The 26524-nt window shown below is 42.4% G+C and overlaps 1 protein-coding gene across 2 annotated transcripts in view; it reads right to left on the reverse strand.

The window, feature by feature from the left end:
* Positions 1–2052: 2052 nt before the first annotated feature.
* Positions 2053–26524, reverse strand: part of ZNRF2 (zinc and ring finger 2) — a 56563-nt gene continuing 32091 nt past the window's right edge. Inside the window, exons 3-4 of one of the 2 annotated variants that reach the window (XM_083706099.1) lie at positions 10420–10525; positions 2053–9771 (exon numbers count right to left, since the gene is read on the reverse strand). In XM_083706099.1, the coding sequence (XP_083562225.1) occupies positions 9714–9771; positions 10420–10525 (164 nt within the window). In that variant the 3' untranslated portion in view covers positions 2053–9713. Of the gene's footprint in view, positions 9772–10419; positions 10526–14926; positions 15000–26524 lie in introns of those variants that run through there. The other variant, XM_083706100.1, reaches the window with a different exon arrangement.

The following is a 26524-nucleotide window of genomic DNA, read 5'->3' on the forward strand; positions in this document are numbered from 1 at the left end:
CCTGCCTCTGCATTGTCTGAAGAACTGTGGTGGGGTTGTGGCATTTTCAGCAAGGAGGGGAATTTAAAGATCAGAAGTCAGCCAGTCGAGCAAACGAAAGGGTTTGTTTTATCCAAATGCAATTAAAAAAATTAATTTCTAATTATGCTAAGTTGCCTTGCGACAGTTTTCATATTACCTTTATTCAAGCGGTGCAGAGACTGAACATTTACAGGCTTGCATTTAACAAACGGACAAGGAGTGAATCTTAACAAGTTGGCCCCGTTCACACAGAACGAATTATTTTCTGCTAGGACTCTGTTTGGACAGACAACAGGGGAGAGATCAGAGGCACAGATGAGGCAGATGAACTGGAGATTGTGTAACATTCCTCATTAATCCCAAAGCCAGCTCCTAGCTCCACCCATCCAGCTCCAATCGGATTCGGTTCTTGTGTGATCACATTGCCTCCTTGACAACAGAGCCTAGAGCAGCAAGTTATGGTCAGCAAACTTGGAAGGTGTCTAGCAAAACTGCTGAGCAAGGTTTGCAAAGCTTTTAATTTATCAGAACAGATTCAAAATTCTAGAACATAGAGTTGGAAGGGATCTCGAAGGTCTTCTGTTCCAAACTGCCTTCTACCAAGTTGGACCAGGTTGCTCACCACCTGTTCTAACTCCTCTTCATGTTCTTTCCCAGCTCTCTCTCTCTCTCTCTCTCTCTCTCTCTCTCTCTCTCTCTCTCTCTCTCTCACACACACACATATATTTAAATCAGACACTAGGAAGTGAATCTGGGGCCTTAATCCAGGATTAGGCTGCGATCCTAAAAACACAATGCTTACTGATTTAATAAACATGCATAGGATTACACTGCTGAAACATGTGCTCTACTACTGAGTTATGATGATGATGATAATAATATTTTATTTATACCCTGCCTATCTGGCTGGGTTTCTACAGCCACTCTGAGCGGCTCTCAACAGAATATTAAAAACACAATAAAACATCAGACATTAAAAACTTCCCTAAACAGGGCAGTCCCCCAAAGCTACTAGACCAGGGGTCGGCAACCTAAGGCCCATGGGCCAGAACCGGCCCACAGAGACCGTTTAACTGGCCCACGAGCCAGCCCCGAACCAAGCCGCCCGCTCGGCAAGTCCCCACGCACTACACTAAACTGGTGCCATGTGGCAACTCTCTTCCGTGGCTCCGGAAATTGCTTCTGCACATGCCCAGACACTGGAAATTGCGTCTGTGCATGTCCGCGTCGCCAGAAATCGCTTCTGCGCAGGCGCAATTTCCGGCATCTGGGCACGCGCAGACATGATTTCTGGCATTGCGCTGCGCCGGTCCGTCCCACGTAGGATCTCTGTGGGAGTGATCTGGCCCATGCCCGGTAAGCCTTGCCGACCCCTGTACTAGACAGTGTGGGCCCTTGGCATGGGGTGAAGGCAGGATTTGAACACCTGGAACCGATGGCAGAAATGGAGGATAATTTCAGGGACAGAATCTCTCTATATGAACCTACCTGGACCCTGAGATCATCTTCTGAGGTCCTTCTGCATGTTCCTCCTCCACAAGAGATCCCGAGGGTGGCAACACGAGAACAGGCCTTTTCTACAGTGGCTCCCCATTTCTGAAATGCTCTCCCCCTAGGTGGTTTGTCTGCCGCCTTCATTATACATCTCTAGGTGCCTGGCAAAAATGTTCCTCTTTAACCTTAGCTTTGGCTGACTGACATCCAATGCCCTTTAAAAATGCTTTGGGGAGGGGAGGGATTATTTTTATTAAGCATTTTGTGTTTTCATATTGTGCTTTTACGTTGTGAGTTGCCCTGAGACCTGTCGGTATAGTGAGGTATACAAATGTAATAAATAGTAATAGTAATTACAACTAAGCCATTGCCCCATAGCAGCTGGTGAATAGGGACCAGAATGAATTAGGGCGCAATTGAAGATACACCCCACTTGTCTTTCATTACATGTTTTTCTAACAGCAAAAATCCAGAAACACAACAGAAAATCAGAGAGTTCAGTTTCCTGTTTTAAAAAGCCCAGAAGACACCCAGTCATAATGGAAAGTGTGCTTCAATTTTTTTTTTATTAACTTCTTGTACATTATTTTACACAAATGGAATGTTAAAACATACAACCTAGATCAGTTAAAAAAAAGGGGTGGGGGTGGAATCAATGATCATTTACCAGCAGACCAAGTACATGATGAACCTTTTAAAAAATCCTCATTTCCCCAACCATACAAGCTCAATTTAAAAAGTTACAAACGTGTTACATTAGACGTTGCTAATTGCATTCTGGTTTATTAGCAGGGTAAGGAAGGAAGTCTTCTTTCCCACTGCCACTACCAAACGTTAAGCTGCGTCCTGCTCACAGTTCCATCTAACGTGTTGTGGAAATGAGTTAGTCCAAACAGCTGATTCATAGCATGAATCTAATGGTTTGAAGAGCACACACTCTTGGTCAGTACAGATAGTCCTGAATCGTTGCTTGGTAAAAAGATAACCTTCCAACTTATCTATGCTCAAATGAGCCTTCTAATTGCTTAGTTCCCCCCCTCGCCATTGTTCAAATTATTCTTGCATCTTCTCAAAGCTGGGGAGATGGTGGGAGGTACAATCTTGCTTCATACATCAAAATAAAGTATTTCAGTCCCCGTTTAATGAGTGCATCCCTTATCCCGGTGGTTTGCATGCTATGCTTCAGAAAATACTGGGAAGTCTGTTAGATGTTCTACAATGAGAAGATATGGGCAGAGAAGTTCTGTTCAGACACTGTTACCACCCACTATAAATCCTGCCCTACCATGAAGTTCTGGGTGTGTTAGAGGACATTCCCTCAGTTCGTCAGAAGGTGTGGTGAGGCCCGACGAGACTGGCCAGTACCTCATGTGAACTCTCTTAGTACACTCTTTCAGAATTCTTTCCAAGGCACAGTGGCTCCTTGGTGGCAAAGAAAAGGGGGGAAAAAGACAACAGAAAAAGGATTCCCTGAAGGTTTTTAGTTTGAAACCGCAGACCATACAATTTGTGAAGGAGCCACTTTTTGCAGCTTGCATGAACAATAGTTTGCCACTGACAGCACTTAAAAGAGAAAAAGTGCAAATGTTTTGCCTAACGAAAAGGGGTTTAGGGATTCAATGAGGATTCACTCTGTATGTCGCCGTGTGTAGGAACAAGGGCAAGCAGTTTGCTAGTTGTTTGATGCCTTCTGAATGATAAATCCACAGAATCTGGAAACATGAAAAATTCAGTATTGGGTATCTTTTGAGATGTTTAAGGGAAGTGCAAAGTAACCAACTACTTCATTTAAAAAGCCTCGACTTATTAGAAGGCCGTCTTTAAAATATTTCCCTTTCCCCCCTATCACACTCCAGAACGAAAAATAGCCTCAAAAATGAGCAACAGTACCCTTAACCCTCTGCATCTCTGCTTAACGTTTGTTCCAGTAGATCTAACATTTACCTCCATCAATCAGTCAACTAATATTGTAGCCAACTAATCTGGCAATTCATGTTTGCAGGCTGGAATGCAAAGCAAAATCTTTGCTGAAGCAACTTCTGAAACACTTAAACAGATGCCACATATATAAAGAACTAGACTGACAGCAAGCAAAGTCTGCACATCATTGATGCCATTTCTTTCAAACAGATAGGGGTTCTTGCCTATTTGCAACTCAGAGACACAAAAAAGTAGTAGTACCAAAAGCAAGTCAATTTTCCAAATAAATGCTGGACACACGGGCAGCTTTCAGTCTTTAGCACTGCTTTGCATTACTTTTGCACTTTCCACCACTGTGGCACGAAACATACCAATGTACTCTAGAGAATGCCTTCCAGCAGCCTGAGAATTTTCCAACAGCAGCAACTTATATTGTTCTGCTTCTGAACTGCAACCGCAAATTTGGCCTCCTGACTGAGTTAATTTAGAACAATGCACTTCTGTCTTTTCAATATATCCAGCAGAACACTGAGCAGACACCATACTTAAGAACTGAACCTGGCTGTCTGCACTTTGGAGCTTTTCAGTTTCATTGCACAGGGCTGGATCAGAAGCAGGAGCCATCAAAAGAAAGCCGCTACTACTTGACACAAGAAAGTGGTTGGGCCAAAATGAAAACGCTCCTCCTCTGGCGAAATCTGTATAATGGAGTGCTAATTGAGGTCAACAAAAGAGTTTGCTCAAATAAAAGCAGGGCAGAATAAGGCTCAAGACTGCAGTGTGCAATGTCTTAGAAGGAGGAAGTAAGGAGGAAAGAGATTTGAAGCTTAAAGTCTAAGACAAGGAAGTATAAATAGCAAGTTATGCTATCAAGAAGATCAGCACTGAGATTAGCTCATTGGCAATGCAGAGTGGGGACTTTCCATACCAGCATGTCTGCTTGACAAAGCAAAATCATCTGGAAAATCCCACTCTGGCTCAAAACCAGCCAAGGGAATAAATGACAGTAAAAGACAGGTTTCTTTCTTTTCTTTTCTTTTTTTAAGTGTACTGGAGTAGCAAGCAATATAAACATATATTTCTGGACTCACCTGCTTTTGTGTGTGTAAGGAGACTGAATAGAATAAAAGCTTTTGAGGCCTCAAAGGAAAAAGGTACTTCAATTAATAGACACGTGAAGAAACCCGACTGAAAAGTGCCCAGTCTGAAATATTCACATTCCAGGGCCATTTACAAATTACATGGAATCAAACTCCAGGTTGCTCAAGAGTCACAGCCAATCCTGGCTCCCTGATATATGAATAGGTACTGTATATTGATTAACTCTTCCTCCTAAGAGCTCCTGTATACCAGTGTTACATGTAAATCTAAAAATGTAAAGTACCAACAGGACACTGGGAAAGGTGGAGAACGATAAGTTAGTGCAGAAAATCGCAAGTACATTTACATTTAAATTACTGCCTTGCTTATATTGTCCCAACCTCAGTGTCTGGTACCAGCAGTAATGATCCCTGAAAAAAAAAATCATTGAATCCCAGCAGCTGCAGCAAAAGATCTGATTTAAGTTCAAGGGAGGGAAAAGTCCCTGAACGGTACGACACAGTGCTGTTACATGAGATGGAGACATAATTTAAAGCCAATGAATGCAAGTTTTTCCTGTCAGAAGGTAAAAAGAACTTGAGATACCAGGAAGGAGTAACAGGCTGCCTACAGGCTAATAAAACTCTTTTCTCTCTATCCAATATCCTAAAGCTACAAGAAACCACCATATTGCTTCCTTTCATTTGACAGAAGTAGGTATTGGGTTGCAAAGACAGGTTGCCTTGCAAGGTGGGGTGAGGGAGACATTTGCAGGGCAGACATAGAAGTAGGCTACTTAAACCTTCTCCATTTGCCACTTTTTTGGGGGAGGAAGGGGAGTCTTAACAAAAGCATAATTTAATTCTTAAGAACAAAATAATGTGAAATAGATCTTATTTTTTGCTATATAAACATGTGAAAAGTTTCTATCACCTTTATTTAACGCTTTTGTTACAAACTTTACAAGGTACTTTTAACAGCTTCCAAAACGGGTCCCTTTTTTGGTGGAAACAGATATATATATATTATTAACAGCTCACAATTTTACTTAATGAGCTTCTTCCCTATCCCATACCCCTCATTTTTCAATTTATGGTAAGCCACAGTAGTGTAAAGTTTTATTGGTTCAAGAAATACAGGTGGTTCCTTCAAATGTATGCTCACAGTTATGTGCGTTTAAACCCATTTATATCAATGGGATGAAGGATGAGCAGTTGGGTACAGAATTATAGCTACTGTCAAAAACCTGGCTAACAGCACTGAACGTGAACTATTATGATCTGCCACTGAGACAACCTTGAATAGTAATCATTAAAAAAACCACACAAAAGTCAATCCAGGTCCCATCCCCATGAAATGTCTCACTTTGCCCACCTTTGTAGAAACAGCCTGGAAATTAAAGTAGTACAAGAAAATAACTACCTGAAACATGTTTAAAAAATACCCGTTAAATTACCTTAACTGGCAGCACTTGAGATGGTAATTCTTATTTCCCTATAATTTATTTTAAAAAATATTGCATAGCTGCTAAATTATGCTCTCTCTCTCTCTTTTCTTTTTTAAGTTTTGCTGCTGCATTGATATCCACAAGCAGTAAAGGTGAATTTTAGTAAATGAACACAGTATGCGGATTTCAATTAACTCTATAGCCTGATCAACGACGTCAATTAATGATCTGCCTTGATTACATTTTGCTCTTTGGGCTGCACTCTGGCAAAGCTTTACTTAAAAAATAAAAAAAATCCTAAGTCAAGGAATGTTGCATTCTTTCACAGAAAAAATGTGAACAGCATAAAGGGTGCAAAATTTCATGAGGAAGTTCACACCGCTTAACTGTATGTACTTCATAGATTGCCTTTACCCCCAGTCCCAAGCTCATGGTACACAGTGGGAATGGGGCGGATTCCAACTCCAAAATGGCATTTTCCTTGTACAATGTCCCAGAATCTTGATCCGGAGCACACAGCTTCCATTCAAGAAAGAACATGAGAACAAACTGCTTCTGTAGACAGTTTTCATTTTAAAAAAAAAATTAAAATGAAAGTTAGTAACTTTGGCCTGTAGATACAAAATGTTGTCCGTAAAGTCTGTGGGAAGAGGACTTTTCCAGGATGTGCAGCATTTTCAAGAATCCCTGTGTCTCCTTTAAGCTGAGTGTCGGTACACTGAGCTTCCAGCTTCGAATCACTTGTCCCGTGTCGTGTTCCGTCTCCCTCTTAACTTTCCAGTACAAAGTGAACAGAAGTCCGGTCTCACGTCGGCATCTGAAGACGGAACGCCAAATCCTTTACACGTGATGATCAGTGTGAGAGACTAGAAAGAAATTCACAGAGAAGGAAGTTAACTTTCTTGGAAATGGAGTGTGTTCTAGAAACAGCAGGTTTTGGAGGGGGGTTGGGGGGGGAGAAAGTATGAGTCTCTCTGGACACCACTTAAAAATAAATTGCCCTTGTGTGTATAAACAGCCATAAGAACCAGCTGATACTGAGAAAACGATTCACTTGTATTTATCCTGTAATAGTGGTGTAGTGGGGATTTTGAGAAGGAATACTGTTCTCCTTGGCATTTCCCATAATCTACCCCCATCCCACATATAGAGCAGCAGGAAGCTAAACCCTTCTGCATTTCACATGATGGCAGGAGGAAGGAGAAATAAGAGGGAAGCAGCCATGCAAATTCTCCCCACTATTGCCCACCATTTTCTCAGAGCCCATATGATGTTCCTGGGCTTGCCCAAAAGCTCCATAACTCATTTGGGCATGAAAACTTCTTCTTTTATTCTTGGACTACCTAAGCAGGAGAGAAACCTGCTCTGCAAGTAATGCCAAGCCAAACTATGCCCAAGTGAGTTGGTGCAAATTTAGAAAATTTGTCCCTCCTTCTGGTCCAGCAGTTGCCATGTTAGTGCTATATGTGAGCCCAGGCTTGTGGTTTGTCTTGGTCCAAGAAAACCACAAGCTGTACTCAGAGTTAGCTTACTGTTCATGGTTTGTTTGGAGCAAGACCAGCTACAAGCCTGGGCTTGTATAGCTAAGCCAAACCATGGTTCAGCTTCTGGAAGTACAGCAGCAGCAGGACTGGCTGAAGAGCAAAGAGGCTGTGATGTTCTAAACATGCACCTGCATGCTTGCTTGTTCATGCCAAGCCATAGTTTGGCTTAGCATTATGTGTGAATTGAGCCACCTTTTGTCACAATGCACTAGTATTTCAATACTGTATTAACTTGTTAACAACAGAAATGGCTTGAGGCTCAGGGAGTATTTTTAAATGGCAGTACCCATCATTCAGCACCATAACTCCTCCCCACTCCCACCACATCAGTATTGTGGTTTCTAAGATGACTGAAGAATGCAGAAATAGTAGATGAAACCTGGTAAATAGTAAAAAGGGGGCGGGGAAGGAAAAAGAAAGGGCCTTCTTTGATCAAGACTATGATGATTAACAATCAAGAGACCACATGAGTAACACTATGGGCACAGTGAGACTTTTCACTATACATTTCCATTAAACAGACATTCATTGTGGGACACAAAAAAACCATTTCTGAAAAATTAATCATGCTTCAAGAGCAATTTTTGATACAGCATGTGAGGGCTGTTGTTCGGGGTGCGTATAGAGAGGAAAGCCTTCCTGGTACCTGCGAGCCTAAAGGAGTTATTTGTATTGTGCGCCAACTCAAATAACTTGACACAAATGCCAGCAGGCATTTAAAAATAGGAAGTTTAGAAAGTATTGCTGCCCTGCTCTAACACAGTTGTGGTTTTCAAGTTTTAAAAAAATATGCCTGAAATATGACACACAATATTTTTTCCTTGTGGGGATAAAAGTCATGAAAAAGATGTTACTGAATAGTAACATGTCTAGTTCCAGCAAGTCAGAACTGAATATGCTAAGAGACAACTCTTTAAAGAGCATCTCAAATGGCACCGATTGCTGGTCTACAAAGGGCATGCCAGAATGTCCAGTTCCACATTGCTTAATGTCTAGTAAAAACAGCCTACCACTGTGATTACTAAGCATTAGGCACCAAGATGCTAAGTGCTACATCTGGGACACACAGGGTAAGAACTGGTGTCTGAATGGTGCAGAAAATGCCTTTATAAAGTGTTTGCCATAACAGGGCCACCATTTATTTACATGCCACTTCAGGCAGCAAAATGTCTTGGGCCAGCACTGCTGCCCAGAATGGTAAGATGACTCCAGCAGAATTGGATAAATAATAATAATAATATTTTTTAATTTATACCCCGCCCTTCCCGGTTCAGAAAACCGGGCTCAGGGCGGCTAACAATAAATTTAAAACACTTAATTATAGTACAACATGGAAGCAGCATAAAATACAGTATAAAAGCATGAATGACAATAAAATTCGAAGTTCAAAAATCAATTTGGGGGAAATCCATCCAATAAACATTAGATAGTCACCGGGGCTAGCTGGCTGAATTAGTCCTACTTGGGCCAGCGAGGAGGCCAGAGGAGAATTAGCTGTGGGGTCCCAGAGTGGGGAATCTTCATAAAAGGGGAGGGGGAGGGATGAGAAGGGAAATAAAAGATCAGGCTGAATTCAAATTAAAGGCCAGGCAGAATAGCTCTGTCTTACAGGCCCAGCGAAAGGAGGTTAAATCCTGTAGGGCCCTAGTCTCATGGGACAGAGCATTCCACCAGGTCGGAGCCATCACTGAAAAGGCCCTGGCCCTGGTAGAAGAGGATAGTCTGATTTCCTTAGGGTTTGGGACCTCTAAACTATGGTTATTCGTGGACCTTAGGGTCCTCTGCTGGGCATACCAGGAGAGGTGGTCCCGTAAATACGAGGGCCCTAAGCCTAAAGTAGTAGCAAAGGTGGTTTATCGGGTTAAGGCAGGAATTTCTTGACACAAAAATCCCCATGGCAAGAGTAGGGAGTAGGTGGTTCAGGCTGTAAGGATTCAGCATTCATCCCCATCATCAGTGACAGGATCGATGGTCTGAAGTCTCTAGCGTATGCAAGAATCAAATACATTTAACAACTGCGTCCAATCCCAGAAGTTATTGTGCCAATGTACCATTAAGAAAAGTAGCTGGAGCAAAAGGTTACTGGAGCACTAGAACTCACGTTGTGCTACAGCCAGATATTAAAAGGTACTCAGCTTTATATATTGGTCTTTGGGGACAGCAACCTATATGACAGTAGTTACCTACACAAACAGGAAACTCTGACGTTAATCTGAGGGATGCTCAGGACAAGATCTGTTTACTTCAAACCATTCGTCTATGCATCTACGAGAGAGCGAGAGAGAGAAGAATTATTTCTTTACTGGAGCTGAAACACAAAGAGAAGTTTGCTTATCAGTCAGCTCCACGAAAACAGAAAAAAAATATTTTCAAGTAAATGCTTTCGTTATAATGAAAGTATCATGCTAACTAGGGCAATCATTCAGAAATGGTTTTTCCATTACAGTTAACAGACTTGTAATTGATTAATCAATCAATCAATCAATCAATCAATCAAAAAGCTATATATTGGAAAACCTCAGTAAAGGTGTCTTTTTGAGGGTCCTTGCATACTATGAAGTAAGATTTCAAAAGAAAAACAATTAACAGGAAAAGTAAGTATGCTGAGGGGATAAGCTCTAGAAATCCCACCTTGTCAAATCTCATTTTTGATAGTTTTTAAATGCAAACCTATTAAAATTATTTCAGTGAATTATTAGAATGGTTAAGTGGAACAGATTCCCCTGGGAGGCTGTGGACTCTCCTTCCTTGGAGGTTTCTAAGCAAAGGTTGGATGGCCACCTGTCATGGATACTTTAGCTGAATTTCCTGCCTTGCAGGGGGTTGAACTAGATGACCCGTTGGGTCTCTGCCAACTGCACAATTCTATGATTCCAAGTCCCAGCTGCTGCATTCTGTTTCTCACGTACTTACCCTTTATGATATATGCATAGACAAGGCAATCGTGCTATTGTATCCCCTTGCTGCAGCTCTTCCAGGCATATTGCACACTCCCCAGCATCTTTACTCAGCACGTCCTCTACAGACACAGGCAAAACACAACAGAGACAAAATATATATATATATATATTTCATTCCCAGTATTGACAATATCCTTTAAAGAAATGGCAAGGAAGATGAGATCTATCACGCTGAACATTCAATGAAGTTAACAGTCACAAAATCAAATCATACTGTGGTTTGATTTAGTCTAATGGAATACTGTTGTGAAACAAGCTATTGGAATGTAGGGCTAAAGATTACAATACCTCACATGCTTGTGCAGATAGAAAACAACAAGGAAGACCTGCATCAAAGCTTTCCAGCCAGTCAGCCAGCCAGCCAGCCATGCCCTCTTTCAGTAAACTCCAATGCATCCCATGTTCTCTCAGTTTTCCACCCTTGAACACTTCGACAGCATTCTGTGACCACTAAACATGCTTGGTCCTCACAGGCTCTTTTGGGGTTTTCCACCTCTTAGAGATTTTTTCCAAAGCCTTTTTGTGTGTGTGGGGGGGGGGTTGCTTGGGGGTTTCTCCCCAAGCCTACTAACCTTCGTGTTCTAAATTGATGGTACCCACTTGGCTACTAAGGATCCACACTTGGAAAATGAGTTATTTATGATGGTATAAAATATATTTCAACTCAGATATAGACAGAAAATAATATAAATGCTCTCTCAGCCTTCCCCATTATTCAAAGATCAATATTTATAGTATATACCTCCTTACGGAACAGAGACCTTTATCACCTGAAGCCTGAACATGGAAAAGAAGCACCTCTGACATACTAGATTCTATACATCCCTACTGCTGAAGTGGTGATCATAAAAAGTAATTAGACATCAACAATAGATACACCCATTCGCTTCCAGATTGCAAGTTGTGCAATATGGTTTCCAGATGACATAGGGCTGGACAAAACCTGAGGCAGAATTTCTGCAAAATAAGCCCATTCGCTTGATTTCTGTAGCTTTACCTCACCAGATTTTGCTCAATCTGGCAGAGGTTTGCCAGAGCCAACCACTGTTCCAGCACTGAATCTGGAAAGCAGTGTTCCACAGGCACCACCTGCCAGGCTTTTGAAGCAGCTGATGAATGTGAAAGAGGTTTAATTCTGCACAGCATTGCCAATTTTGGATTAAATTGTGCTGAGTGCCTATCCGGGTATGCTGCACCTAGAAACTGTCTCTTACAAGAAGTGGATTGGCTTTTCTTTCTACCTTTGCAAGCTAGGGATGGCTAAATCTATGCCTGCCATATCTAAATAACAAGGATATTCCAGAACCAGTGAGACCTTCCCTTTCCCCTTGCAATCCATGTCTATTTCCACTTGATTAGAAGTTCAAAATCAGCTCCAGAATTTGGAGGCATCTCTTTTTGTGGAGCGAAAGTGAGTTCTGATGGTGTAAAAACAAAGGCATGTGACAACACGCCAGAATTTAATTTCAAAGTAGGTTATGAATGATGGCGCATAGATACCTTAAATTGTTTTTTTCTACTGAAGAAGCAGAAACTGGAAGTTTACAACTTCTTAACTAATGAAAGAGTAAAAAGTTTGTAAGTTATTCATACAACTGAATAACTTTTCAAGCATGCTCTCTATTTGACCAGACAAAAACAGCCAAGAAGGGGTTCCTCCCACCCAAATGGAGCATTTTCTTAGTAAATTACTAGTAGTAGTAGATACAACGATCCCCCAAACGGGGATATTTTTGTAGGTGACAAAGCTGTAATACCAATGTGACAACAATTCTGTGATGAATCCTTTGAATTAATGTCAAGATTTACTATAAACTGATCTCTCTGTGTTGAGATAAAAATCAGTAAGGAAAAATCAGAATTGCTAATTCTCTCCACAGAACTAGGGCTTGAAACAAATTCTTATTTGTTCCTGTGAAATCTTTATGAAATACTTTTCAGGCAATTTCAGTATGCTACATGAAAGGTAACAGATCTTCCTATTTCCACAGTATGAAGAATTCGCAGAAGCTGGTCAAATTAAAATGTCCGCAGTTTATAAGAAGCAATTTCTACCTATACTGGCATGGCTTTATGAACCTTCTGTTTCTAGTCAATAATTAAAACATGCCTGAATGGGCCCGAGCCAAGAACTGGGCTTACATGCTCCATTCTGTACTCCTCTTCCCAAATAGCTAAGATAATAATTTTGGTAGTGTTTCATTTTAGTTGGTAGGATCCTGGTTTAAACATACACATTGGTAAGTTTCATACTATGCCAACTTGAAACCAAGTTAGCTTATTACAACACAGTCGTATCTTGGTTTTCGAAAAGCTTAGTACTCGAACCTTTTGGCTTTCGAACATCGCAAACACCGAAGTGACTGTTCCAGTTTGTGAACTATTTTTGGAAGCCAAATGTCCAACGGGGCTTCTGAGGCTTCCAATTGGCTGCAGGAGCTTTCTGCAGCCAATCAGAAGCTGTGCTTTGGTTTCCGAACGTTTTGGAAGTCGAACGGACTTCCGGAACGGATTCCATTCGACTTCCAAGGTACAACTGTAATTAGATTATTTGTTTGAATACACAGTAAGGCTGGGGTTAATTAAAGCATAACTAAACTCTGCCAAAGTAACCCTGGCCCTATAGGAGAAGGAACACACAACCCTGGCAGTTCACTTGTGCTTGCCCCAACTCATCTAACACTAAAGCAGGAGTGAGGAACCTCCAGACCACAGGCCATATTTGGCCTACATCCCAAATTGGCCAACTAAGCTGTTTTCCTAAAACCACACCCATCATGCTCATGGGTACCGATGTGGCTGGAATGGCTGTGCAATCTAACTTCCCATGGGGAAACTTGATTGTACAGCCGATCCCTGCAGAAAGCAGCTTTTCTGGCCCTTTGCTCAACTCTTGGGAAACACAGAGCTTGCAATGTGCTTTGCACAGCATTTCCCAAGCACCCAACAGCCAGTTGTTTGGCTATTGGCCTGGTAAAGTTGGACTGTGGTGATGGAGACAGATAAAAATCTGGTCCACCAGGTCAAATCTGTGTCCACCAGGCACACAGCCATGACCTAAAATTATGGCAATCCAGCCAGTTGGCAGGGTATGAACTCCAAGCTTTTGTGAGATACTTAAAAACCAAGGGAAACCTGATTGGCTTGGACAGCGAGGCCTAAGTGTATTATGCCTACACTATGAAGAAGCTCACTTTGTTTTACCGATTGATTCACTTGGCACTTTAAAGGCATCTTCTCTAAATATTTATTTATCTGATTTATATGCCGTCCTACATCACATGATCTCAGGGCTGTTCACAAGATAAAAGATGCTGAATTTTCTGTCCAATCCCCAATCACCTCTGAGCCTCATCCTGGCAGGCTTTGAGTTTGCACAATCCACTGTTATGAAGGCATAATTTTTAGAAGCAACTTTAAAATTCAAGTCTTGTTTCAGATCAAATTGATGTAAGTGCCTAATGCATTTACAGACTTTCCCACAAAGAGCCATTTCCACAAGTCTACTCTACAGTCTCCACGGCGGCCAGATAAACTAAGACTCACATACCACAAGGCTCTCCTCAGTCTCCTCTTCTGCATAGCAAATGTTGTCACCGTAACCTTGACGTACAGAGAAACTATACCCTAAGCAACTGCCTGGAGTGAATCAATGCCAGATTCTGAGCACAACCCAATCATCCCTGGTTTATCACCAGTGTCGGCATGATAAATGCAAAGAGAACATGACACACAGAGAGAACAAAGTCGTACATGAACCTTGGAGCAAACCAATTTGTACTGCTGTGGAGGTTTCCATAACTGCCATGATACCACTACCTGCTGCCACAAGGCAACCCAGACTGTGCAGACCGCACTTAGTCACACCCTTGCTTAGCAAGATCTATGATAAAGAAATAGAAACCCCAGAGTTCTCTCCTACATCTGACCTGGCCTTGCTCAAACCAACTTCAGGTTCAGCTGCTTACGGTGGAGGCTAGTTAGGCATAACTTATTATATGCTTTGATATTTAGTAGCTGGGTATGTAAAGATTTTACCACTGGAGAAAAGGAGATAGCTATTTAAAGGCCAATCAATTAAATGCTGCTTGTGCGTCAGTGAACTCAATATACTAGGTGCTTCTGTAGACAATTATATCAAGTCTGGAATCAGTAGCTTTCATGCACCCAAAATGCAAAATAAAAAGCTCTTCTTAGTAAACGTCTATACTAATGTAGGTCAAGGCAGCATGAGTAAAGCAGACAGCAAAACAAAAGCCTGTTATCTGCAATATATATTGGTTTTAATGAAAGCATCCAACAGGATTCCATGCTCTGCTTCATAACAGAAATATTTGCCATTCAGACGAAGCATCCAAAACAATTCATCTGTTTCAGTGGAAATGGGGGCGGAAAGGGGGAGGGAAGGAGAGAGACAGACAAGCACTACAACTTGACTGATGAAAGATCAGGCATGTTACCTGAATACTTTTTTGTTCTTGAACCCTCAATGATAGCAGACCATCACAAAAGCAGCACACAATGTGCACTCCCCTAGAAAAATCAAGAGTGATAATAGATTTTATTTTAGTAATAGTACAGAAGCCACCGAGAATAAAATGCTATTCCTTGGCCAGTGACAGTTGCCCTAAGTTGCAGAGATACTTCTAATTTCCGTAACATTTAGATTTTTTTTAAGTGCCTGACATTTTGACACCCCCCCCCAAACTTCTTCTCCTTTGTGCTTATTTTACATGCCAGGGCAAGCAACAATGGACTCCAGTGCTTAAGTCCTCAAAGCAGAACTCTATTGCATGCAAAGAAAAGAGAGACGCTTAATAAAGTGTGTGTAAAATTAGTGAGAAAGCTTGTTGTATTTTTAATTATGTACTGCAGTCACTGATACTGGTAAATTAAGCAAACATCTTGTATGTCAAGTCGATTTCATACAAATATAATTTGACAATGATCAAACCAGTCTTAAAATCTGATACATTAGTAAAATGTAAAACAATGCAAGTGGCATAGCCTAATGAAAGTTATAACATACGGAAGAATCTAAGAAGAGCCTGCTGCAACAGGCAAATGGCATTTCCAGTCCGGTAGCCTGTGCTCAGAGTGCCAAAGTGATATCTATTGGAAGCCCACAAGCAGGACCCAAGGAAAAGAACATTCTCTCCTCCTGAAATTTCCAACAATTGGGATTCAGCAGCATTCTGTCTCCAACCAAGCTATGGCAAGAAGCTCTGGATGTTTTGATTTTCCTCTTAACAAAGGACAAGCTTCAAACCTGTCTGTAGCTTTATTTTTACACATTTAGCAAGACTTCAATATGGCTGTTAACAGTGCATTTTCTTCCTGGTAAGTCAAAGGACTGTGATGAGTTAATACGGTCATGCTTGCCTCAACCTCTCTTTGTTGGCATGTGTACCTGTAGAACCGTACCTCCCAAAATAGGGTGTTATTTATTCTTGCCTTTCAGTCAAATGACCCTAAGTTAGGATCTTACGTTTTCATTTGAGGGGTCCTATAAGCACACATCCAAAGTAGACATTTACAGCAAACACATGGAGAGCAGAGTAGGGTGAACTCCAGAAGGTGGCCAATGCTGCATGTAAGCATTGTTCTGAGGATGTTTACCCATTCTGAGTGCTTTCATAGAGCCACAATGAAGACGGGAATACCAATATAAAAGACATATGACTTCCCTGAAAGTTTTAGACCTCAAAAAATATAGCACTAAATCACTTCACAAAAGAAAAATGGTTTGCGTACATGAAGACCAAAATTCAAACCTTAACATCTCCAATTAAGGGTCCAGGCAGGTCTGAATAATGTCTCTACCTTAGACCTTGGAGGGCCAGCCAGGTTAGACAGTACTGAGCTACATACATCAATGGGCTGATTCAGGGCAAAACAGTTCTAGCACCTTATAGACAAACCAGTGTACTTGCAGAACAAGTTTTTGTAGTTTGAAATAACTCCTTTTCACTGTCACTTGGTAGGCACTGTTAAGCCCTCAGGTGTCATAGCTGTCTTCACTGTGAGAGTTACACCAAAGTTTGGCTTAGCATGTCATCTGAGCCCAGGCTAGTGGTTTGTCATGAGCTGTAGCCAAGATTTGTTCTCGGTTTACAACTTGTGGCTTGCCTGGAGCAAGACAAATCACGTGCCTGGGTTCAGACAATGCACTAAACCAAACTGTGGCTTGGTTCAGAGCAGCGAGACCGGAGGAAGAGCAACGCAGCTGTGAGCCACAATCTCCTCTCTGGGAGCCTGCACCAAGTCATGGTTTGATTCAGCGTTGCACGGAAACCAAGCCAATATACATCTGTGAGGGGAAGTAGCTACGAAGGCAGAAGCTAAGGCAGCACCCATGTTCAGAGTCCTAACTACTAAGATACTGACACCGGGGTGATCTGAACCTCCTAGAGAGAAGACTTTTGGGGGTGTTTACAGGAAACCAAAAGCACTGAAAACATGCACAAGGGATCCATGCTAGCTAGTCCAGTCCCACCCCCAATGTCCATGACAGCCATGTCCCTCACAGCGAGGTGTGGGGCTCCTCAATATAAGGGGGAATACTGAGTAATTGCAGTAGTGGAAGATAGTGGTGTGTGTGTGTGTGTGTGTGTGTGTGTGTGTGTGTGTGTAGTAATCAGGAGGTTTCCAACAAATGGGGATACATGGGGGGCTCCCCTTGGTCTGGGCTCTGCTTCATCTGTTGCAGAATATGGTGGCTTGTGGGGGCAAACTGCTGCCAGGACATAAAACCTGGCTTGAAGGATTTTCACCGACTGCCACTCCGCTACTGGATCAAATTCAAGGCATTGCCACTGTCAGATCCTTTACAACTCAGGACCAGGTTACTTGAGAGACAACCTCATGCCGTATATACTAAGTGGGTCGCTGCTGACTTCAGAAGAGCTCCTCCTTCAAGTTCCAAAGATATCAGAAGCCCATTCCACAGTAACTTGGAGCAGGCTGCACCAGTTTTTTAGAGCGGTATTCCTGTCACGTTATATGACAAACACACTGTACTTTCTGGAAGCTATTGAATATATTTTTGTTCAAGGAAGCTTTGCAGCTAGATGGACAGCTCTCTGGCTGCTTAGGATTTGCTTGTGTTGTTTTTATTGTATTTTGTATATCACCTTAAGGTATGTCTACGGAAGGTGATTAAACAAAATGAAAGCAGTAGCACCAGAGTGTCCCATTGAATGAACTAGTCCAGGCTCAGATTGACTAATGGAAATGAAACACTTGGGAAACTCAACTAGGAATTCAACTCACCATCATTGTGAGCCTGGACCAGTTTATCAACAAGCAATTTTCTAGACACTACTGTGGAAAAACATTATGGACATAAGCACCCTCTGTTGGAAACCTACTGACAACTATATGTATCTACATGTTTTTGTGTGGAACTGCCTCTGTTTTGACTCACAACTAAAGGATTTACACCAGGTGTTTCAGTCTACAATACCCACCCAGTGAAATAAAAGTTCCACAGAGTTGTAGCCAGAAAGAAATCTACTACAGGGCAGACCTAGAAGAGGAAAATGAATGCTACTTGTCACCCAAGTAAAATGTAAGATGCAACAAAAAAGTTGTTAATGCATTATACAGTGGTACCTCGAGTTACAAACACCTCAGGTTACAAACGCTTCAGGTTACAAACTCCGCTAACCTGGAGGAGTTACCTCAAGTTGAGAACTTTGCCCCAGGATGAGAATAGAAATCATGTGCTGGCGGCGCAGCAGCAAGAGGCCCCATTAGCGAAAGCACGCCTCTAGTTAAGAACAGTTTCAGGTTAAGAACGGACCTCTGCAATGAATTTAGTTTGTAACTAGAGGTACCACAATAGTTTAAAAATTTCACAATGGAGCTTCCCCTTTGAAGTTGTTCAAAGGGGAAGCTCCATTGTGAAATATTGAAAATGGGGACCAATAGGAATAGATGTAATCCTGCAAGTTCTGTAGTATTTGGATGTAGACTTGCTATGGTAAAAACCTGCATAGCCACATCCATTAGGAGACCACTCCAGTTGAGTTGCATGTGTACACAACTGTTCAGGTACCCCTTCCATTGTTATTGTGGATGTTAGGTTCTGTATTCCACCATATCTCTCAGCCTGACATTTTGTACACAATTCCTCAACAGGATGCAACCAGTGCCCTTATATAAGCATTTCAAAGGTAAGATTAACACATTAGCTTAAACCCCTGAAAGTAAGATGACACTGTTATACAAATTATGGAAACACTGGGTGTTTCCAGTGTAAAAAATGTAAACAGTCAACACTGTATGAAATAAGCTACAATGTTAAACAATGTCACAATTCCCCGTCTTGGCGCAGCAAGCATTTTCCAATCAAAAATCCTTCTCAATAGTTCAGAAATTCCTACTTGGATTTTAACATAATCAAACCAGCAACACATATACACCACTTCCTGCAATAAAAATTGATTTAAAAAACAAAAATAGGTATAAATTAACAGTACTATATTTTCATCTGAAATAGAAAAGATCATTCCAGTATGCGTAACTCTGTCACAGAGTCACAACCCTGGAAAAGACTGAGGCAGGCATAAATTGCAACCCTATCTGGTGTCTAAGCTGTTGCAGAAAATGCTGAAGTCAAGAATTTCCTTTGCTACTGACTCATACCACATCACATTTCAAACAAAATCCACATTGTGAAAGATCAATTACAGCTTTAGGATTTATTTATTTTTTAAAAAAACACCAAAACACTTTAGCTAACAGTATACCAAAAACTCACACTCAGCTTAGACCCTTTGAAAGCAACAGACCTAAACTTAAACCTATTGCTTTCAATAGGTCTGCTCCAATTATGACTAATGTTGATTAAAGCTGCAATCTGATACACACTTAACTGGGAGTAAGCTCCATTAAGCAGATTTCTGAGCAGACATACATAGGGCTGCAATGTAAGGTACAAGAACTGCAAACCTACAAAATACAGTCATAAGGACAGAGAAACCCTGAAAAAGAAAACTGCTTTTATTGATTCAAAGAGCTACATCAACAAAATAATTGTGGTCTCTTGTGAGATGCTTATATGGTCAATCAAATAAAATCGCTCCATAAACATAGTGAAAGATAAGGCTCAGGGTTTGCCCTCAGGTACAGTTCCTAGCAGTCATAAGACTGCAGCAGTTGCAGACACAATTTATGACATCCTCGGAATGACCTTTAAAGTTAGAAACTGATTAAGTGTAGGACATTCCAGGTAGTTCTTATCCAGCAGAATCACGAGGTACAGAAAACAATCCCTGTGCATTTCTCATAAGAAAATGTACGCATACTGTATTGTAAATCTACACGTGCAAAAGCTCCACACCCTTTTTTCTCTGAACTGTTTTTAGTGACTTTTTGCATTCCTTTCTTAGCAACTCATTCGTATTTGTGAGATTATCAATTCCAATGGCAGAAGCATTTCAGTTAATGGCAAAAGTAAAACATTTGCTCAAGGGCTTATTATTTGCTTAATGTGTGGGATTCTACCTAGGGTTAGTAAATCAAAAGCTTTACTGATACCAACCAAAACCACAATGTACTTGTACAAGCTTGTGGTTTTTCAGTTAATTCTAATACAACTGTTTTACTATTCCTGCGTGGAATAGTCTTAACAGACCAGACCAGCTACTCTGGCTTTTGTTGTGTAGATGTAGAAACATCTCTGAATAAAACATAGTTGAATATCACCCTATAAAGGTGCAATTTTAAAAACTGGTTACATGATTATGGTGAAATCAAATCTAAGAGTTATTATAGAAGACACTGCAAGACAAGAAACTAGGGTTAGCAAACAGTGGAAGAAGCAAGTGTCATTGGGAAGCAGGGCAGCAAGGTCAGGGGTGACTCACCCAACTAATGAATATGCAGTATCGCCCAATTACATATTTGTAATACTGTACTTTAGTCTGCATGATGGCTGAAGTCTGCCTTTGAGTCTAGAGATTAGATACTGTTATATGAAAACAGAAGCAGGAAAATTTCAAAGAATGGATCTTGTGAGGGGCAAGAACTACAACAAGACAATCAACTGGAGAATGAGGAGAAAGGAAAACCAAACTAAGCCTAATGGCCCTGATAAGAACCTCAAGAACAGTCAAAGCAGAAAATAATGGGTCAGAGTCTGCAGCTAACTTAAATCAGTTGCATTTACCCATGTGACAGCTTTAAAAGAATTAGAAGTAGCGACATTCAAACCTTGTTAAATTAATCTTATATTTGGGTCTACTTCTTTCTCTCAGCATATTTTAAGAGCATATGGAATGCACAACTGCATGTGTACATTTTAGACCATCCTAACCTAAGGTTTGCATCTGGCATGAAAACAAAGCACCCCAAAGCTCCCAATTGCAGCAGAACCCAACCATGCTCCATCTTACAAAATATAAATTTATAAAATGCAAAATGCAGAGTTTCATTCAAGTTGTTTATAGCATGTGTAATGCCTTTCCAAGGACTCAACTAATTGCAAGACAGCAGATGCAGCACCCGAAGAAAACTCCTAGGCGCCTAGTTGCTCAGATTCCTAGAAATGTTGTGCTAGTGCCAGTAAGTTCAGAACGTTTGTTCTGTCTTCAGAGAGCTTGCCTCTAAATGTATGATATTGGCTCCAAAATATGAATGCTGCTGCCTAAGTATATAAAACATTTCTCCAGCACCAATGATCCAGAATTGCAACTGTTATTTTGCTTGATTTGTGTGTGCATGAGCTGTTGCTCATAATGGGCCCTGTTGTTCACAATGCCCATCAAAATAGGTTCCAACTGGGAAAACTGATCTCAGTGATCATGGGTAGGAGGAGGAGTTACGCTAAGACGAGACCATGTCATTACCGAGGAGGCAGGTTTAGTCGTTATTTGAGGACTATCCCTTACTCCGGGTCTGGTCTTGTCCGGACGGATACTGGAATCAGCAAGGGATACCCACATGACCTGAAGGTGCTGCTGTGCAATGGCAGGTCAATGATTCATAAGGCTACTGCCATCCATGACTTGATCATGGATGGAGGACGTGACCTGGCATGTGTAACAGAGACTAGGTTGGATGAAGCAGATGGGCCTGTCCTTGGCGCTGCTTGTCTACCAGGTTTCTCTTACGCACAGCAACCCATGCCTTGGGGGGAGGGGTTTGCAGAGATTTTTAGGAAGTCATTAGTTTGCACCAGGCGTCCTATTGGGAAGACCTAGTTCTCTGAGTGCATGTTCTGAAGTTGGGCAATAGGGGAAGTACAGGATTCCTGTACCAAGTACAGGATTCCTGTACCAAGGAGGAATCCGAGTTGTTTCAGGTCATGGCGGATGTTCTCCTGGAGACACCTAGTTTGGTTGTCCTAGGGGTTTTTAACATCCACGCTGACACAACCTTACAAGGGGCTGCTTGGGATTTCGTGGAACGCATGGCCTCCATGGGGCTGTCCCTGAATAAGTCTGGCCCAACTCATAGTCACGGACATGCCTTAGACCTGGTGTTCACCTCTATGGATGTTAGTGATCTGACAGTAAGTAAAAGTGAAACTAAAGAAGTGCCATGGCCTGATCGCTTCCTGGTGCAGCTGGACTTCTCCGCGACCCTTTCTGCAGGGAGGTGGGACCGATTTGGATGGTCCGCCCCCGCCACTTAATGGATCCAAATGGTTTCCGAAGAGTGGTAGGGAATGCTTTATCCCATGTTGATGGCCTTTCAGCTGATTCCCTGGTGGCCCGCTGGAATGTGGAGTTAACCAGGGCTACTGACTGTTTGGCTCCGAAGCGCCCTCTCCGATTGCATGGAGCCCAGACAGCCCCGTGGTTTTCCATGGATCTGAGGGCAATGAAACAATCGCTGAGATGGCTAGAGTGCTGGTGGCGGTTAACTCATTTTGAAGCTGACCGGACATGGGTTAGAGCTCAATGTCGAGCCTACCAAGTGGCGATAGCGACGTCAAAGAAGACTTTCTTCACCGCCTCTACTGCATCTGCAGAAAACAGCAGCAGGAGACTCTTTCAGGTGGCTCTCAATTTAGCGGAACCACCTGCTACATCGGGGCCCAGTACGGGCCACATGATCTCCTGCAATGATTTTGCAAAGTTTTTTGCTGATAAAGTCGCTCAGATTCGGGAAGAGGTAGACTCCACCATGGGAGCAGGGCCGGGGCGGGAGCATGCTAGAGTCCTGTCTAGTCAAGTTGCGTGGGATCAATTCCAATCTGTTACCTCTGAGGATGTGGACAGGCTGCTTGGACGAGTGAAACCAACCAGCTATCTCCTTGATCCTTGCCCATCCTGGCTTATAAAAGCTAGCTGGGCGATGGGCTTCGCAGGGTGGTGAATGCTTCTCTCTGTGAGGGAGCCTTCCCAGACGTGCTGAAAGAGGCGGTTATCAAACCGCTTCTTAAAAAACCATCTTTAGATGCTGCCAATATGGCCAACTATCACCCAGTCTCAAATCTTCCATTCTTGGGCAAGGTGATTGAGCGAGTGGTTGCTGAACAACTCCAGGCACGCCTGGAAGAAGCAGACCATTTGGATCCCTTCCAGTCTGGATTCAGGCCTCATCATGGGACTGAAACTGCCTTGGTCGCACTGGTCGATGATCTCCAGTGGGCTAGGGACAAAGGTGAGAGCTGTTTTCTAGTTCTGCTGGATCTCTTAGAGGCTTTTGATACCATCGACCATAACATCCTTCTGGACCGTCTAGAGGGGCTGGGAGCACTGTTATACATTGGTTCCGCTCCTTCCTCCTGGGCCGTGTTCAGAAAGTTGTGGGGGGTGAGTGTTCAGACCCCTGGGCTCTCACTTGTGGGGTGCCTCAGGGTTCTGTCCTCTCCCCCGTGCTTTTCAACATCTACATGCAGCCATTGGGAGAGATCATCAGGAGGTTTGGGCTGGGTGTTCATCAATATGCGGATGATACCCAGCTCTACCTCTTTCAAATCAGAACCAGTGAAGGCGGTGAAGTCCCTGTGTGAGTGTCTGGAGGTGGTTGGAGGATGGATGGTGGCTAACAGATTGAGGTTGAATCCTGAGAAGACTGAAGTACTTTTTTTGAGGGACAGGAGGCGGGCAGGTGTGGAGGACTCCCCGGTCCTGAATCAGGTAACTGTGCCCCTGTAGGACCAGGTGTGCAGTCTGGGAGTCATTATGGACTCATAGCTCTCCATGGAGGCACAGGTCAATTCTGTGTCCAGGGCAGCTGTTTACCAGCTCCATCTGGTACGCAGGCTGAGACCCTATCTGCCCATGGACTGTCTCGCCAGAGTGGTGCATGCTCTAGTTATCTCTCGCTTGGATTACTGCAATGCACTCTATGTGGGGCTACCTTTGAAGGTGACCTGGAAACTACAACTGATCCAGAATGCAGCAGCTGGATTGGTGACTGGGAGCGGCCACCAAGACTACATAACACCGCTCTGGAAAGATCTACATTGGCTTCCAGTACGTTTCCGAGCACAATTCAAAGTGTTGGTGCTGACCTTTAAAGCCCTAAACAGCTCGGCCCAGTATACCTGAAGGAGCGTCTCCACCCCCATCATTCTGCCCGGACACTGAGGTCCAGAGCCAAGGGCCTTCTGGCGGTTCCCTCGCTGCGAGAAGCCAAGTTACAGGGAACTAGGCAGAGTGCCTTCTCAGTACTGGCACCCGCCCTGTGGAATGCCCTCCCACCAGATGTCAAAAAGAATAACTACAAGACTTTTAGAAGACATGTGAAGGCAGCCCTGTTTAGGGAAGCTTTTAATGTTTAACAGATCACTATATTTTAATATTTTGTTGGAAGCAGCCCAGAGTGGTTGGGGAAACCCAGCCAGATGGGCAGGGTAAGAAGAAGAAGAAGAAGAAGAAGAAGAAGAAGAAGAAGAAGAAGAAGAAGACTCTTATTCCAAGAGTCAAAGGATAAAGTACAACATTTTGTGATTCCTGGACTGCCAACATTTGGTGTAGGCATGTTGGACCTTCACTTGTAGGGGTACAAAGCACAGTGCTCAGGTTTTTATAACCTTGAATCCTTGCCTGTGAGTGAATTAACATTCCAAATTGAACAAGACAGCAAGCTGCCCTAGAGCTTTCTCTTTTGAGTTTTGTGCTGTTTTCTGTCATGCTGTATAGCATATCATGCTCAAGAACATTTACTACACTAAGGCAAGAGACCACACGACAGAGCTGCTTGAGATATCACTTAGACAGAGACTGAAACAGCTTTCAGTAAGGCACAAAAAGGTAACTATCCGCTCCAGAGTTCAGAAGGCAGTTTCTCCTCTAAATAATCCATTTCAAAATCCTAGATAATGGAAATCATCCGGTCAATTCTCTACTTTTTAGGGCAATCATTAGTTAGTAGGACCTAGGTTCTACGTGGAAAACATCATCCAAACCATCAGAATATGATGTGCATTATGCAAACCTTCCCAGGAGCCTATGTAGTCTTCTGGGGCTCTAACCCTTTGTGGGTCATCACTGCACGGCACAACATTAGCATGTCATCTACTATGGATTTTGGAAAGTGGTTTGTCTGTCTGTTCATTCTCTTTTCAATTCGGACACATCTTTAGAGAGCATCACTAACTAAGTACAAGGGTTCCCAAGGTGCGGACAGCAGCTTTTAAAGATACTTGGATGCTGGTCTCCAATATTTTTTGCTTTTGAAAAATTCCTGGGCAGCACTGGGCACTCCCCACTATCAGGAAATAAAATTAAATATAGGCCTGAAGAAGGAAGGAATGCCTCCGATTGAATTACTACTACATGTGTGTCGCACCCTCCTCAGGACTCCATATGGTGCAATTCTACAATGTGGTAGAGAGTGCAGAAAGCAGCTTCCTGCAAATCTCTTTTTTTTTTTTTTAAATAAAAAGTTTCTAGAACTTTAGAAAATGTTGCAAAGTGTGCCAGCTAAAATCTCAGAATGAAGAAAACTGGCTGAGAAGGACTCAGTGTGCTGGGTTGCTGGGTTGTTAGCCCCTCCTTTGATTTGCAACAGTAGAAACAATTATGTAAATCAAGAAAAACTATGCACACTTGCTCAATTTCTATTATTTATGAGGGTCATGGAGCTCAGCATTTCTGAGTACTGACTTAAAAAAAAAAAATTGCAGAGAGTATAACCACCATGTCATTTAAAGAAAATGAAATTCAGCACAACTATACACCAGTGTCTTGAACAGAGTAGAAATGAAAAGCTATTCCTGCCCCTCTATTCCATCTCTTCAGAACCGAGTGTATCACTAATAGTTTTAACTCCTCAGCACCAGGCTGTAGTTAAAAGGCCATTACCTTAGAAGCCAGAAATAGCACAAGGTAGGCATATCAGAAGGGTAATATGCAAGTAGAAAACTCTTGAGAATTGCACAAGCTATACAGATTATAGCTACACACAGTATAATAAGCAAGCAAGGGGGGCGCATTCTCCAAATAGGGAACCTTGTTACTGGTATCATACTTGACATCTGAATCGCCACTTTAGGGGCAGTGATCAGCTTCCTGTTCATAAAACACAGTGGATCATGAAGCCATTGTTTTTGCTGTTGAGTGGAAGCTGGGCTACAGTCTTTCCATATTGCTAAGTAAGGGTTATTTTCAGGGTCTTTTTTTTTGTGAGGAGCAAGGAAATGAAAGAAGAGAAGCAGTCTGAAACCAAAGTTTCAGCACAATATACCTTGTAGCAAGTGTCATGCTTCAGGCTCTGAGACTGGGAGAATGTGGAGGACTAGGTAGAAACTTTCTATGATGTGCAGCTACTCAGTAACCCTGTTGTTCAAATCAGAGTGGTGAAGATACATGATGCACCCTCCTACTTTCTCAGATTTCTGATCAGGTATGTTAGTGCAATAATGAGGTGTTATGAGGTGGTTACATGCAACAATTGACCAAGATACTGTATTTTTCGCTCTATAAGACGCACCAGACCATGAGACGCACCTAGTTTTTGGAGGAGGAAAACAAGAAAAAATAAATCTGAATCCCAGAAGCCAGAACAGCAAGAGGGATCGCTGCGCAGCAATCCCTCTTGCTGTTCTGGCTTCTAGGATATCTGCGCAGCCTGCATTCACTCCATAAGACGCACAC

Source organism: Podarcis gaigeae (genome assembly GCF_964106915.1).
Source record: "Podarcis gaigeae genome assembly, chromosome: 12".
NCBI lineage: Eukaryota > Metazoa > Chordata > Lepidosauria > Squamata > Lacertidae > Podarcis > Podarcis gaigeae.